This window comes from Phoenix dactylifera, chromosome 16 (genome assembly GCF_051530095.1).
Source record: "Phoenix dactylifera cultivar Ajwa chromosome 16, Ajwa_hap1_PhDact_Kaust_v1.1, whole genome shotgun sequence".
Classification (NCBI taxonomy): Eukaryota; Viridiplantae; Streptophyta; class Magnoliopsida; order Arecales; family Arecaceae; genus Phoenix; species Phoenix dactylifera.
Window position 1 is genome coordinate 21548534 of NC_143205.1, and position 17566 is coordinate 21566099.

At 35.0% G+C, this 17566-nt stretch overlaps 1 protein-coding gene across 7 annotated transcripts; it reads left to right on the forward strand.

Annotated features, from left to right (window-relative positions):
• Positions 1-1306: 1306 nt before the first annotated feature.
• On the forward strand, positions 1307-16127 carry LOC103705514 (protein HESO1-like). 7 transcript variants are annotated; one of them, XM_088712731.2, is made up of 12 exons: positions 1362-1574; positions 2633-2661; positions 3013-3104; positions 3936-4124; positions 8016-8195; positions 8962-9146; positions 9304-9399; positions 12517-12562; positions 13925-14031; positions 15045-15146; positions 15221-15530; positions 15621-16127. In XM_088712731.2, the coding sequence occupies exons 4-12, from the start codon at positions 4112-4114 to the stop codon at positions 15821-15823; spliced, it is 1242 nt and encodes a 413-aa protein (XP_088568857.1). In that variant the 5' UTR covers positions 1362-1574; positions 2633-2661; positions 3013-3104; positions 3936-4111; the 3' UTR covers positions 15824-16127. The 7 variants fall into 7 exon arrangements, with proteins under 7 accessions (XP_088568851.1, XP_088568852.1, XP_088568854.1 ...); XM_088712728.2 differs by having other exon boundaries at positions 1310-1574; positions 15221-16127; XM_088712727.2 differs by lacking the exon at positions 3013-3104 and having other exon boundaries at positions 1310-1574.
• The last annotated feature ends 1439 nt before the right edge of the window (positions 16128-17566 follow it).

Here is a 17566-nt window from a genome sequence, read left to right on the forward strand (position 1 = left end):
TGTATCATAAATCGAACCCTTTTTTTTTCGGAGGTTACTTGCATGATGAGCTGGTCCCACTCGAGGGATTGGAGGTTCGGTTACCTATGGCGATGCTTTTACCTTATTCTTATTGGCGTACATGATTTGCTATTGGGCTACTTACAGCTTGCTGTCCCTCATTAATTAGAGTGTGGTCTATAGGCTTGTCATCCTGCCTCGATCCATCGTAGATTCTCCTGAGCTTGTCCCCTGTGGAAGCATCAGCCTGCCGCCAGGGTCATCCGAAGCTATTCTTGCTGAGTTTGGAAGCAGCATTCCCATTAATGCAAAATATGTAGGTAGTATTTGCTTGCAGAGCTTCGGATAACGAAGCTGTTTAGTGACCATATTTTTAAAATATTATGAAATATTAATATTTATTTGATAATTAATTTGAGAAAGTATTTTTAATATTAAAAAAAGGCTAATAAAGGATACTGCACATTATTGCTTTCAACGATATAATTATTTATACTTTCAAAAAATATTATTTTAAAATATTCCTAATTTATAAATATTTATTTTTTATTTAACCTAAATAATATAAAATAAAAATTTTAAATTATTATAAATATAATAGTATTTTTATAATATTATTGTAAAATAATATTAGTGTTCTAATATAATTATTATTATTTTAGTATACTATGGAACTTCTATATTTTAATATTATTATGCTATAATTATATCATATCATTATAATATGATTATTATATTTAATAGTGAAAATAATATGATATTATTATAATATCATATAATAGAATAAAGTTTTATAATATTTTCATATTTCCCTATTAAAAATTGGTACTGTGAAGTATTATCAACTCATAAATTCTTTTTAAATTATTCTTTAAAAAAACCATCATCGAAACTCGAATCTGCTTTTTTTTTTTTTTTTAAAAAAAAAAGCTTTCTAGCTCATCTCAAATAGAATTTTTGCCTAAAAACTCCAAACTAGTGCTCCTCTAGAAAATCTTTTTCAGCTTTAGGAGGAGGAGTGAGAAATTTTTTTTATCAAATATTTTAAAATTATCCAGAAAAGCTTATGGTACTTCAAAAAGTGTGCTTTTGGGCCCTTGAAAGCAATGCCAACGGCCCAACGGGCTTGTTAACCCTGGAATCCACTTTGGCGTCGACTGTCGACCAGTGGGGGACAGCAATGCAGGTGTTTGACATGTAGATATCATAGACGCAAGCGAATCTCAATACCCAGAAAGATAGAGAGGCACTAATCTCAAAGCCCAAATGGAATGGTATATATGAGGCCAGACCGCGGACACGACGAACCGGACCCAACGCCGCTGACGGTATTCATTTGCCGAACCCTCTTCCGGTTCTTCCTCTTTCGCTGTTATATTCCAAGGCGTCCCCAAAGGGAATGTAGACCGCCTCCACGAGAACGAGGAGCAGTCGTTACCCCCTGCTGTCGATCGTCCTCGCCGGAACCCTAGCGCCAGCTGCCGCCTCCTCCTCGACGCCGCTATTCGTACGCCGGCTTCTTCCGCAGGAGAGACCGAGTCCAATTCTAATCTTGTCGAGCGGTCGCGAGGCAGGTGGAGTTCTTTTTTTTGAATCCCGGTGCATCCGTTTCTTTCTCTTTCGTGATCCCTTGTTCGCTCTTTCTTGACTTCTATCTACTGTTTTCGATTTTCTTAATTTCTTTTCCCTTTATGGGGTCGTTTATTGGACTGGTATCGCGAAATCTTGTTCTTGGTTGGCTTGATCCATGTTTCCGATTTATTGCTTTGTTTTTGTCCTGAACACTTCTTGTGGTGGAATTACTCTTTCGGTTATAGGGTTTTTTTTTCTTTTTTATCGCGTGATTTGAATCTTTGTTTCTCCATTTACCACGACGAATATTTTGTTTGGAGACTTTGACTCGTTTGTTTATGTAGTGCTTTGCAATATTGTCCCTGATTGAGATTCTTAAATGTTCATTTCCTTTTGGAGTCGATCAAGAGCCAAGCCACTTTTTGATGCCTTCTTTTTTTTTTTTTGATGTCATGTAGATAAATCTCTGGATTACCACTGGCTTTGATTAGTAAGAGCAAAACATGTTAAAAGGTGGATATATAGTTTCTTGAAATGATAAAAAGTGTGAAACATAGTTTCTCTGCATTTTAATAATTTTCCAACATCTTATGAGGACATATAAAGAACATCGACTGCGTGTATTTACTTGGTACTTCAAGTTTCCGGCCTAGTATTTGTCGATTTGAAAGCATTATTTGTTTGTTTGTTTCTTGTTTGAGAAAGACTTTTAAGGCACTAATTGAGCTGAACCAATTAGATGTTGGCAAGACAGGGTGTTCTATGCATACTATTTACATTTGACAGTTGCTCAGCATTACATACTTTCTTAGTTGTGATTTCAGGTTATTGTGGGAAGTGAAAATTCCTGAAGTGTTTATAATATGTGTTTATATCGTGAATAGTGAAGGACTCTAAAGTGATGTTTCTTGTGTGAAGGCATTTGTATTCCATATAATCCATATGAAAATCATTTTTCTTCTTTTTTGGCTGTAATAAGGTGCTTTTTGACAAAAGCTAGTATATAAACCTGCTCGGCAGTATGCTAACTAATAAAAGCTTTGTTCCATCGTTTTTGCAGGTTCTGCACCATGACATTGGACCGTGCAGGTGGATTATTCCAAACATACATTTGCCTTGCATTGTTGATTGATTTTGGAAGCATCGCTTGATTGACACTGATGAGTCTGCCACAAGTTTATAGTCTTGTTACTTCGAATTGTGCTTAGCATCATGTATCTTTGACAATCTTATGCTTGGTTTTTGCTCTGTTCTTTTTGGCATTTATTGTTCTAATTTCACATTGTAATTTTTAAGCCTATGTATCGTATGCCTTTTTTTGTCCCAATGATTGAACATGAAGGGGTCTGTTTGTTAAAAATAAAAGTACGTACAAAAGGCAAGAAACTCACATGGCTTCATGTGGAAACTCATGAGACATATTTTTCCCTTCTTATTTAGCTTTCACAGGTCCCAATTGGCAATGTTAAAGCATGGAAGAACTTGAAGTTCAGCATGGTGCTGGAGTCTGAGTATTTAGTTGGGGTCAGCAGGTTGTGCTAAGCTGGTCTAAAATAGAAAATGTTCTTTTGTTATATTGCATTTTAAAAGTGCATTGCAAAACATATATGAAAAACATAGTTGGCTGAGATAAATTGTAAATGTTAGCTCATATCAATGTACTTGGTCCTTAGTTTTGAAATATAACTCTAATATCATGTAAATATAACATATGCTTTGTTACATAATCTTTCTTTTTCTTTAAGATATTGCTATGAGCTTACATTTTATCATCAGATCAATGCTCTGATTATGAGACATTGCTAACGCAAGATGCTATGAAGTTTTAGTTTTTTAAGAGAAGAGGGATATATTATGAACTACTCTATCATTTTAGTAACACTAGATTACCAAGGTTTCATGCATAAGTCTATATATCATGTATAGTAGTGTAATGCGTAATGTTAATTTGGTGGTAAAACTCTGTCTCACTTAACGCCTTCTGGGTCCAAATCATAGGGGCAGGCTGTCAGGGATTGATGATATGTGGTGTCAGCCTGTTTCATTTGCTGTTCCCACTCCTGTTGTGACACATGCTTGGATTTTGGATGATTAGGGTAGGAAAGGAGTGGCTGAAGACAAGACCCTGGCATTCTTTAATTGAAATTTTTTATATAAATTCTGTTTAAGATTATTAGCATACAATTTTTGCAGGGGATATATGTATAGGAAGATGATTTTTCCCTTAAAAGGCTCAATGAGTTGTCTGTGGGATCTGAAAAACACTGACATGATTAACTATGTCTTGTTTATCTACTTTGGTTTGAAATGTTTATGAAGTGGCATCCTGTAGCTTAAACTTCTTCTTCTGTATCTTCTTCTAGTGCTGTGCAAGAATGCAGCAATTTTGGAGTCAAAGGAGCTCAAAAGGATTTCATTTGATTCTGTATTGGTTCCAACTCTCGAGGCATTGCTTCTTGATGTTTATGCCATTCTGTGTCCAAGGCCAATTGACTATGAGCAACGGAGACACCTAGTTCAAACCTTCAATTCGACCGCTATGGATATCTTTGGTAATATTGTAGTTTGATATCTTGAATATGCTGTTAATTGGAGGTGTATTTTTGTTTTGTTCTGGATTGTGCGATATTAAAGTACATTATGCTATTGATTGGAGATAAAAACGTGCTGGTTTATTTTCTTTCCATTTATGTAGATCTTGGTTGGCTTAAACATTTCTCATTGATAACAATTACCACCTGAACATATAATTCCTACCACTGTGGGAAGTGTTTTAAGTTTAGATATGCTGTTCCAAAATTATATTCTGATGGGTTAATTAAGTGTGAAAGAAAACTGTTTCTCTGTGAAAGTTCTAATCTTTTTGTTGTTGTTGTTTCAGGTTAGTGAAAGTGTATGATATCCTGAAATATTGCTAAGTTCTTTAATCTTTTGCAGTCAACCTTTTGATTATTTTGAAGTACCATGGTTTTTAGTTGTTCATGTCTAAATAACCATCCAGGCTCCCCCACCTCCCTTGCTTACTCTCCCTCTAAAAACTATGTTCTTTAATTTTTGGTTTTGGTGGATGCCTTCTGTTTTTCTTTTCTCCATTTTTAAAAGAAAACCTCTTGCTGCTTTATGGTTTGTCATTTGATGGATAATGCCTTACTTGCTCAGGTTTAAGAATGTGAGGCTGTTACCTTTTAATCAAATATTTTAAAATTGTGGTAGACACCTGTAGAAATGTACCAGTCATTGGTTGGTATGGTACGCTTGTACTTCATCAACACGGGGCATGGGTTGGCACCTGTTGAGAGTTGTAGCTGGTGATACGAGGCAATATGATGCAATTTGCTTAGGAAATGGTGCCAAAGTGTGCCTAGTGCTGGTTTCTGGTCGGGACAGCACTTTACCAATTGGTACTGGCTAGTATGCTCGACTCCCCAATCCTTGCTTTTAAGAGACTTACCAGGTATCATATGGTTGATGTAGGCATGGTGTCGTATGACAACACTTCATAGGTTCTCTGTCTCAAACATTGTAAATATCAAAAGGTACAAATGGGAAGATGTATCTTTTATAATACGGGCCTGTTTGGCAATATCCCACAACAAAGGCCCTGCATCAGTTTCTGCGTATGGTGAATATGTCCACATTATATTAAAAGAAACAAATGAGAGTTTTAAATGTCAAGTTTTATTTTTGGAAAGTCATTAAATTTTGTTAAGCCAACTTTGTTATAAAAGATAATTTCTGTTATATAAAACATAAGTATCTTAAAAACCTCCCTTCTTTCAATATTGCACGAGATCAACCTATATAAGCCTATCTTCTCTCACCAAATTGATAGTGTAATAGAGAATCCTATTTCCAAGCCTCACCAAATTTTGGAGCTGATGATAGAGACCACAGTCTGGATTAAGGTTTGTGGAATCGTCCTGAATCGTCTGGTTCGGAGCATCTTGGGCTGTACCGGCGGCGGATCGGGATGGTTCCACCATTGAAACCGAGACGCCTTGCTGGAGGAGAAGAAGGAGAAGAGGAAGAGATAGAGAGAGCGGGGAAGAGAGGGAGAGGGAGAGGGAGAGGGAGGGAAGAGAGGCCGGCTGGGGAGCCTTTGCACGAAGGAGGCGGAGGCCGGGGAGCCTCCGCCTCCGGTCCTTGTTTCGTTCTAAATAGGGGCCCGAAGAGGGCCCCTTTTATTTTTGAGTTTTTTTAAGTTGAAGTCGGCAAATCCAAAAATTAAGTGAAGTCGGCAATAGGTTTGTTGACTTTAACTTAAAAAATTCACAAATAAAAAGGGCATGCTCCGGGCTCCTATTTTGAACGAAACAGGGGACCGAAGGTGGATTCCCACCTTCGCGCGGAGGCTCCCTGGCCTCCGCGGGCCGACCTCTCTTTTTCCTCCTCTCCCTCTTCCTCCCTCCCCTTCTCTCTCTTTCTCTCTATCTGTCACAAACACACACTCAAACACTTCACCAGTCAATGCTTTCATTATCCGTCAACCTTCTCCCAAATCGTGGTTTTAGGAACATTTGATGTTCTCAAATACCAGATCCATCTCATTATGATATAAAAAATGGCTGTTATCTGCTTAGTCAATCGTTAATTGGAGTTTTGGGAATAAGAAATGACTGTTATAACAGCTTTATTTGCACTATAGTAGAAATAAGGAACAATAAAATTGTTCATGCTACTGTTCATAAAATGATATATATATATATATATATATATATTTGTTGAATTGTCTATATTAAAAGATTTTTTTTATATAAAAATGTCTAGATATTCGAATTTAGAACATATTATATTTGTTTGATGTATATGAATAAAGTAGATTGTGGCCATTATTTATGTTATATAACAGCTTCTATGATACATAAATGCTCAATAAAAGTTGTTACTTAAATCCCCAATATTAATATGCATCAATTTTTGGTTTCTTGTATTCTATACTAAACTTCAACTTCAGCATGCTCTCATGGGGTTGCATCATCGTAGCTTATCAAGCCAGTCTGAGGTGCATCATCACTAATGGTGTTTGGGGGGGAAAATTTAGTTCATTATTCATGCTCTTTTATAAATTCTCTCACTTTTTCTTGAAAGAGATAATTTGAAAGGCAAGTGAACCAAAGAGAGCATTTAACTATTCATATAAGTAATGAAGGCATAAAAAATTCAAATATATCAACAGTCAAAAAAAATTCAAATATATCGAGCAAGTTTCGCTGTCTCGGTACCGGACTCCGTACCGATACCACACTAGCATTGTGTTGGTACAGTACGGTATGGGATCTTTTCGGCGTACCGAGTGTCGGTACGCACCCGGTACGCCTTCCGTACCGGATATCCGGTATCGAATCGGTACGGTACGATACGCTCTATACTGGCCGGTTTGGGCCGTTACGATAAATTATCAAGAGTCCATGGGATTACATTTCTATGTCAAATATTCTTCATTATGTCATATTCTTAATTTTCTTCTTAACATTTTTATCTTGTTTTTGATTTTTTTTAGTTTATTTTTCATTATGTTTTATTTGTTTTTTTCTGTATTGCATTTTTTATTTTATTTTTTAATTTGTTTTATATATTTTATATTATTTTTTGTTATTCTTTTGTTTATCATCTTTCTTATGGCATTCATTTGACTTGCCAGTTTACTAACCTGTCATGTATATTGATGCCGATGTGTTGTTTGCAACTAAAAAAAGAGTTATTTGGAATGTTAGCTAGATTGGCATACCATATTAAATTAAAAACTTGATACGAAATATAATTCTGAACATATGATACAATTATTTAATAGGTTCAATTATCAAGTCAGAATATATCGTTGTAATAGACAATACCAAGATTAACTTGTGATCTAGAATTAAAATACTAATAGATACTGTATTTTAAGATATGAATTTTATTGCTGGCTCGTTGGCTAGATACTTGTAGAGTTCCATGCTATGAATTGTATCTTCTGCTGTTGCTTTGTATGAGTTAATAACACATATGACTGACAAACTGTGATAGGGCTCTATTGCTACGTCTATTTCACGTTTCAGTTGATCTTGGACATTCTAGAGCTCTTTGAATGGCCAGACTAGTCTTTAGGGTGTGACAATGCTCTATCTTGGTTTGAGGCTGCAATAATTACATTGAGTTCATGAGCACTAACTTGAGTCTAGGTAGCAGTTGTTGAAGTACTAATAATCAAGCAGAGTTATTCTTCATACCTGGTATTGATTTTTATATCCATTTCACTGTTAAATGCATATATGAGTATAAATATGTATTGCAAATGCTTGCAGTATAGTATGTCAGAAGTGCATTTCAGTTCTCCCATAAATATTATTTGTTTACTATATTTTTTATCAAGTAGAAACCTATTGCTTTTTCTTGTTCTGGTTTTACATTAAATAGACTAATGAAAACTAGAAACTTTTGCTTGTTTCATTTTTTCCTTTCAGGTAATAAAAATGGATTTCCAGTTGTGGAGGCATTTGGTTCTTTTATAATGGACTTATTTACTGCTACAAGTGATCTGGATCTGTCTGTCAACTTTAGTGACAATGATATGATTGACTTCCCACGTGACAGGAAGATTTCTGTTCTTAAGAAGTTCTCCAGAGCCTTGTATGCTTGTCAAAGTAATATCTTAATGTTGAACAGTTTCTATTTCTCATTTTTCATTGCACGTGTTTTTATAGTTTACATTCCATTTTGATCAAATAACTGGAGGCAGTAATCACCAAAAAGGGTAAGGGAAAAAAAGAGAGGAGGCAGTCAACAAAGAGGATGTGGATGGAATTAGTGAGAAGATACATCCACTTTCCATGTTAAAGGATTTGACATTTGATAGGAAGCAATATGGAGGAGAATTTAAACCAACCACAAATAGATGGAATTATATTTTTTATGTTTTCTACAAAAGAAACTCGTAGCATCTTTGGCTTATTATGCTTGTATTAACACATGCATAACATTGTTATATTTCACTCTTCACTCATATTATTTTCTAGTTGGATCTTTTGTTAGCCAGCAAAATGTACAAAATAATCCTTCATTAATTGCACAAAGATGAGAGCAAAGAAAAACTTAATACAAAATCTGACACTCATTGTTTTATGCCATTCAAATGTTACATAGAATTTCCATTTTACTGATTGGTAAGTTTGAATTTGTTATATTTTTTTAGATACTTTGAAAGAATATACATAATATAGGAATTTTTCTATTTTAATGTCCTTCTAATATGAAAATTTTGTGTATTATAATTATTAAATGTGCCTCCCCACTAATCTGAAACTAGAATATGCGTGCGTGCGCACACACATATATGTACATACATACAAACATATATGTATATATATAATATTGCAACAATTGCTTTCTGCTTAACTTTTGATGTTTCAGGGCAAGGACATGTATCTGGGGTACTGCCAGTATTGAAAGCTAGAGTTCCGGTTTTGAAAGTTGTGGATTGTCGAACCGGAATTGAATGTGATATTTCAGTTGAAAATAAGGACGGCATTTCAAGATCTGTATTTTTCTCTCTTGTTTCTTCAATTGATGAAAGGTTTCGAATATTAAGTTATCTGGTAATACGGATTAGTTTTGGCTTCACTAGTAATTTTTTTCACCCAATTTCTCTTATTGTTTTATTAGTTTTATACAATACATGTCAAAAAATTAGGTGTAGTAGAAAATTTAGAAAATTTGTTGACTAATATAGTAGGTTTCTTGCTTCTTTTGCAGATGAAGTTTTGGGCAAAGGTACATGACATTAATAGCTCAAAAGATCGCACTATGAACTCTTTATCCATAATATCGTTAGTTGCTTTTCATTTGCAGGCATGTGAATATCTTGCTTTCAATTGAATGTTACAATATGATGAATTTGTCATTTTTACTGTATAAGTTGATCCTTTTTTCAGAATAACCTTAAAATATGCTTACTTGCTCATCTGAAATTATCCATATATGTTTTTTGCTAAGATTGGTTATCCAATTTGCTTGGCCTAGGTCAATCATTATGATATGTCATCAGAATCACCGTTTTTATTTGTTCTAGAGCTTATATCCAAGTTGTCATATTCGATCTCTCCATTTGTAGTTTTTTTTGGTTTGCCTCTCCATGAGCAGTTTGAGGTTTATGCTTCTCTCTTCTATATCAAATTGCCGCAGTTTTGTATTAAACATTTTTAGGTAGATTAAACAAATTTAAATGTAATTGTTATGAATTAAGGAATGCTAATCGAGTTATTGACAAATTCACAAGGAACCTAGGAGCACAGACTTTATAGGTATAGCGATTTCTTGTTTCAGCTAAAGTTCAAATAATATTATCTATGATTGTCCATATCATTTTCACCAATGTTTGCATACTGCTAGTATTCGCATTATCATGCTAATTTTCATTCATTCAACATGTTAGTGTTATGCTTGTTGATGACAACAGCTACCCCAAAGTTCCATAATTCATCCAACATATGCTTGCTCAATGACTACATTATGGTTTTTTTTGTTAATCTTTGTTTCTTGTATATATGAGAGACGTGTACTAAATGAAATTGATAGATTTAGGCTATTTTTTTATTACAAAATTAACCTTTTTAAACTTATAGCAAGATTAAAATTAGGGCTGGCAATTGGATTGGGTTAGGTTGGATATTGGTTTGGTCAAAAACCCGTTAACTCAAATCCGAGCCGTTTATTAAACAGGTCAAAAATACAAATCTGAATCTAATCTTTTTATTAAGGATTTTTTGCGTACATACTCTCCTAAATATTGAAATTTACATGAATAACCTCCTAAAATTGATATTTGCATGTGTACCCTTATAAAATACTTGTTTTGCGTGTATATTCTTTATTTTTTTTTCTTGCATATGTGTCCGCACCATCTAACACTGTCAAAAAATTAGCGGTTTAAAATTAAAAATGATTGAAATATCTTTAATAGGTAGATATGCAAAAAAAATATTGATAAGGGTATATATGCAAATAATATTTTGCGAGGATATTCATGCAATTTCATATATTTAGGAGGGTTTACATGCAAAAAATTCTAATTTTATTTTTTTCTATTTCAGCCTATTTTAATACTCAAATTTGTCTAGGATGGCCTTCTGCTACATGGCCGTGGAGGTTGTTAATAAGTCTGAAGAGTTCAAAGTCCAATGATTTGCATATATACCTTTATAAATATTTTCTTTTGCATATCTACCTATTAAGAATATTTCAGTCATTTTCAATTGTAAACCGCTAATTTTTTGGTGGCGTTAGATGGTGTGGGCATATATACAAGAAAAAATAAAAATAAAGGGTATACATGTAAAACAAGTATTTTATAAAGGTATACATGCAAATATTAATTTTAGGAGGATATTCATGCAAATTACAATATTTAGGAGGATATATGTGCAAAAAGCCCTTTTATTATATAGGTAACCTAGCCCGACTAGTATAACCTGTTTAATAAATAAATTGAATGAATTTGAACGGACTAAATGGATAAGTGGGTCTTACATGGGTTAAGTGGTTGTTAAATAGGTTTAGCAGGTCTTTCATGTTAAATGAGTTGAGTCTTCAACTGACCCAATAATTAAACGTGTCAAAACGGTTTAAATGGGTCCAAACCTGAATCCAACTTGTTTAATAGATGGGCCTAGAAGGTTCGACCCGTTAATGACTCAGACCTATTTATGTTAACCTAAACTTGCTTAAACCAAGTCAGTCGTGGGCTCGGGTTGATGGGTCAGTTCTTAAATTGCCACCCCTAATTAAAATAATGTTATTGTGAGGGGTCATCAATTGATTGGGTCCAAGTCAAGCATATAAAAAATTTTATATAAGCTTGACGCCTTAGCCCAAAATTCGGCACAAAACTATACAAAATCTGGCCTGCAGGTTGGTTTGTTGACATTCATTGTGATTTCCGTACATGCAAGAGTTTGTTCATTAGGCGCATATGGTCAATGCTGGATAAATGAAATTTTAATTTCAAAATGATATTTATGCAAACCAAGAATGCATACTTTGATGCATTTTCCAAAAAGAGCCCAAAGGATCTTTATGGGTTGTCTTTAGGACATTTTACACTCTTTTAGACCAGGCCCAACGGTTAGCCCATGGATTTAAGTGTCTCTTGGCATGACATGACATGATATGTACTGCACCAATGCCTTACTGGTACACGACACCAGTATACATTTGGCTGTTGCAAGCACATGGAATGCTGCTGTGCCAGTGCATGCCAAGCAGTGGCATGGAAAAACATGATATAGCATTGGTCTCATATGATCAACTGATTTCTTGTCTTTTGGCTTGCAGTGCAATGGGGCAAACAACCATCAGATTGTCGAGATTTGACACTTGAGTAATTGATTGTTAAAATTGTTTTCATATAGATTTGATTGATGGAAATGCTTTATTAATGCTTGTAACTTGATAATGACAGAAGGTGTTGGATGCAACAGATGTAGGGTAGTTATCCAATAAATGGAGATTAACCTAACAACCAGAATGTGTTATATAGAACAATACTGTCTGCTCAGAGTTGTTAAACATATAGCTAAGCATAAGCATGCATGCTGAGAAGTTGTTTTCCAACTTGATGCATTATGACAGGAGAACAAAGTAAAGATGGTAAGAATGTGTTATTTCCAGCATTTGTATTTATCATTTCAGCACGAAGAAGTAACCAATATTCTGATTTACACATTTGTAATGTTGTCTTCCTCACATTGGCATTAATTTATGGCTAATGTTCAGCGATCACTTTTACATTTTCACCAAACTATTTAGATTAAGTCAAGGTCCAAAACAGTTAGCTTCACTTATATATATGTCCATTGTGAGGCAAAATATTAATGTAACCACCAATGCTTAGTTGCTGATTTAGTTCCTGTACTTCAGAATTTCATAATGTCTTCTAATTTCTTTTGGAATTGTATAAATGCAGCACAGACTCGGAATCCTCCCATATTGCCTCCTTTTTCTGTCATATTAAAAGGTAATTGGTCTTAAAGATACATACTGTAAGCTTTTTGAGAAAAAGTAAAAAAAGAATACATCCTTCCAGCCTTCTTGACAAGAATTAACTATGATGTTATTATACTTTTGTGATCTTCACTATTTTGTAGTTAGAGGTAGTGAGGTTCATTTTTTGAGATTTTTGTATGGTCATGTGCCTTACCATCCCTTTTCCAGTGCATTCAGAAACTGTTGACATTGCTTGTATTTTAAGTAGACAATATAATGTAACAAATAGACTTGCTGACAAGAAGATAGACTTCTGCAAGTACATATTTAATGCTTCCTGTTTTGTTTTTAAGTTTTTTATTAAGTTTCCTATTTTGTTTTTTAAAAAGTTTCCTGTTCTCCTCATCCTTTTCCTGCTCTATTTTCTTCTTCTCTTTTCTTTTTTTATTTTCCCTTTTTCTTTTGAGAAAGACAGTGGGAGTTCTCACTTTCCCTAGTTGAACTCGAGACCTCTGCTAAGGAGAGAGGTGTCACCTGTCTGACATAAGTCTGGTTCGCTGGCGAACGCAATATAGTTTAAAGTCCTTTGCTATTGCTAGTTATTTGGTCTGTGAAAAGATTAGTTGTTTGCATCAATGAGTGCATAAAGACACAACAAGATTAGTCAATTAGATTCTTGTACAAGTTTAGATATTTTATAATATTCAAGAAAGGAAGTGAAGGGGCTTTGTTGACTTGGGGAGGAAGCCCTTGATAGGAGTAAATTGTTGTATATGAGTGCCCAAAGATACAGTAATGGTTTAGATTCTTGTACAGGTTATTTATTTTGAAAGATTCAAGAAAGGAAATGAAAGGGCTTTTTTTGACTGGGGACGTGCCCCTTGATAAGAATAAATTGTGAGACATAATAATGAATCTAGTGATATAAATGGATAAAGCTTGTTTGATTAGTTGGTCATTGAAAAGTAGCTGATTCCAGTAGTGAACTTATATTGGAGTAATTATTTCTCTGGTAGCATGGTCAAAGAGGCTTTGATTACACTGAGGTCCAATTCTTTTTGCTGTCCTACTCCCTGTTTTAGTAAATCTGTTACTCCATGACAAATTATGGAAAGTTGTAAGTTCATGCTTCTCCAATATCGCTGTACCCTCATGATCAAAATGACAAATAGTGAGATGGGAAAATATATGAATTCTCTGCTTGCAATCATCCAGATTTGTCATATAAATAGAATCACATTGAATTAATATACCACTCTTTATATGAGTTCTTCCCGTGATAACTTCTGCTACATGTGTCTCTTCTTTTTGTATCAGTTTTCCTCTTTTTACATGGAGTTGAATCATTATTCATTTAGTAGATTAATTTGTTAAAAGTTTCTTTTCTCTACAGATGGGACTGGTATCTCAAGAATACAGAACATTACCAATGGATTGAAACAGTTTGGTAGAAGAAATCGAGAATCTATAGCTGAACTATTTGTAGCATTATTGGGTAAAGTAAGTCATTTCTTTCGTTGATTTGAGATACTCCTGGTCCCAAGGTGGTGGGTTCATTATGAAGAATATATACTTAGAAAAAGTGTTAAGGAAATGAAAAACATCAGCCTAGAGTTTTTCCAGAATTTTTTAGCTAAAAAAAAGAGGAATAACTTGTGGAAGAACTATCGCTTTTCACTGTTTTTGATTTAACCAAATGCAATCTAATTGTATACCCTAATTGCATACTGGGGATTCCTCATTTTTTCCCTCTTCTCATTGGGAGTTTATAAGTAGTTCAGGCATTGAGAATGAAGTAAACATTAGGTTTAACTGGAATCGGACAATTGAAAATTTTTATCCATATTAGTTGACATTCTTTTTTATGCAGAAGGATGTGTGTGTGTGTCTATACACACATACACATACATACACACAGACATACACAACATACATACATACATATATTATATATAGAATAAAGATAAAACTGAAATACTTTAACTCCAAGGTAAGATACGTATATTTTCTGGTGTTAAGATGTTTACAAATTTGCTTGATCAAATGCTAGCAACATTCCTTTTTCCTCTCTTTCTTTTTTAGCCTTCCCCTTCATCCTCACTTTGGAATTTCTACATCATGTCATGATCATGGAAGCCTGTAACGAAATCATCTGATAGCTGACGAGACCATATCCCTCGTCTTTGGTCAGGCAGTTATAGAAACTACCTATTCTAACGTACTTCTAGATTTCTTCATTGTCATTCCTTTTCTCCCCTCATAAATAAAGGCCCTTTTCTGTAAGGGATCAAATTGCAAGCTGGGATCAAATTGCAAGCTTATCGACATTCACTTGGTGATATTAATATCACATTTGCTTAGTGATATTAATGTCACATTCACTTGGTGATATTAATGCTACATACACTTGGTGATATTAATGTCACATTCACTTGGTCTTGATCAGTGATTATGAGCAGCCTTCTATAGCTTGGTAGGTTTACTGATTTCTTTTCTCCCCACTTTCTCCTCAGCTGTCATCAGTGGAGAATTTATGGCGGGATGGTCTCTGTGCCAGTACGTATGAAGGTTCATGGGTTTCAAAGACATGGGAATCAGGAACTGGCAATATGAATGTAAGATCTTAACTAATTGAATGTTGAATAATGTAATGTGTCCAACAGGTTTTCTGTTTCCACTTCTGGTTCAGGTTGAAGACTTTCTGGATCGATCTCAAAATTTTGCAAGATCAGTTGGAAAAATTGAGATGCAGAAGATCTACAGATGCATTCGGGGTTCCCTTGGTAATCTATCAAGTTTCTTGATGGGTCAAATTGAAGCATCCAAGTTGAAGACACTCTTGTTTGGTTCCATGCATCTGGATATTCCAAGTGATCAACTTCTTTATGGTGAAGGGATGAAGCATAAAAGGAGATATCCCTTCTCTGACTCTGCTGCTTCCCTCAACCCAATTACAACAAAGAAGATGAGATACACTGACCTTACCAGAGAACCATATGGTTATGAGATTCCAACTGCTCTACCTAATCCTTCCATTCCCCTGCTTCCTCTTCTTCCATCCCATCCTAATAATGGTGCATATCATGTAGGACCATCGGTTATTCCTTTTCACAAGGGTTATGGATTGGAGTATCACCCACAATATCTAACTGGCTCTTCTCAATTGGCTTATGGTTTACAACATCAGCAGCAACTTCCATTTGCTCAATTAGGTTGGGGATCAACCTTTCAGTTCCACCCTGGATCTCAGCTTCACCAGCATGAGCAAAATCTGATGCATCGTAGGAGATGAAATGACAGTCATGGAAGTTGGTTCACATATAATGTGCTTGCAACATAGTCGATATATATTTCTATGTCATGTATGTAAGTTTTGATTATCATCATCCACAATTAATGTTCATCTGTGTAAGATCTCTTTTGAGAAAAACTGAGCACTCAATGGAGTCAAGCAATCTGGTTAACTGCCAGTAACAGCATTTCATCAGTTATAGCTGAGGGAAACATTAATTTGTATGACTTTATCGGGCAATTTTTCTTCTTTCATGTATTTAATTTTCATGATGTTCAATGAGCTTGAGATGGCATTTGTGATCTTTCTTGTTTTAAAGGAGAAGTTTAGTTCTACTGTTGGAAAATGCAGCAAGAAAACTCAGTTTATGGTTAACTAACTTGTACAGAGGTAATGTCTGAGGATCAAAGGTAATGTCTGTCTGGCAGCCTTTTGTACTGCATACTGTGAAGTAGGTTTTTCGTTTGATCAATGAGGGTGTCTACAATCTTCTGCTTGGGCTTCCTGGAGTGACGTTAAGAATTTTCATCCATGTTAAAGTTTTGCCCTGTAGGATGTGCCACATTAGTGTATTTATCAGTATCCATGGCAACATTGCCTTGTGATCTGGATGATTTTGTGTAGTGCTTCTTTTTTTCAAATATTAATTTTATTTTGCTTTGATTCAGTGTTTAACAATTTGATTTTGCAAATTATCTGTAGCCTTGAGGATAGGGCTTGCCATAACGGTAACTCTACTGCGATTTGAGTGTTATGGTTCAGTTTAATATGGAGACAACCTCCTTGCCCACCAAGGGACCTCTGGGGTGCCCTTTTTTCGAAATTATGTGTAGCCATACTTTTAGAGCAGTTTCTACGGTAGAAGACGTGCCATCTGGTTAGAGCCGTAGCATTGTGCATTTAGCCATCTGGCGCTATCATGTATGTTTGACTTTGTAAAAATTTTCAGAACTAGAGTTTAGGCAGCCAGTTGGTATCATGTTCAAAACTTCAGTTATTTTTCCGTGCCTATCCTCCAAAAAAATGATAAAATTAGTCAGATTTTATTTTATTTTATTTTTGCTATAATGACAATGTTCTTAATTGGCATCAAGAGCCATGTGAATCTGCCAATACCTACATTCGGGGGTACAAGTTAACTTGAAAACAGGAAATTTCATTTTATAAAAATATTTTTAAATTTGGTTTTAATAAGTCTAGATTGGCTTGTGATTTTAAGGATATATTTTGAGATGCTTGACATGAATTATACTTTCTTATTTAAAGGATTTTAGAGAGATTTTGGTTTTTTGCTATTTTTGGCAAGTTTGTAAGAAAATGGCTGTGAAGGGGTAGGGACAAAGATGGGGAATTTCATTTAGGACTCCTTATTTTATTTTATTTTATTTTTTTTGCGCTTAGGAAAAGGAAAGAGGGGAGAGAGGAAGACCTCACCCGCGTAGCAACCCCCACTGGGCTCTCTTTTCGCTGGAGAATGTTCGATGCGAGTAAACAAGTTTTATTCATACCCTCTTCATCCGTGGGTTGCCTTACGTGTGAGTACATCACACCAGTACCATCTAAGTACCGGCAGACCAGATAGAGACGGCACCGGGCGAACCAGGTGAAGGGCATCTGGTCCTCGCATTTAATCGATGCCCGCGCATTTCAAACCTGTGCCACCTCGGTGAAATTAAAGCTCCGTTCCCACCGTGCTACCATCTCAATGGTATTTAGGACTCCTTTGGTTTGCAGAAGAAAAAA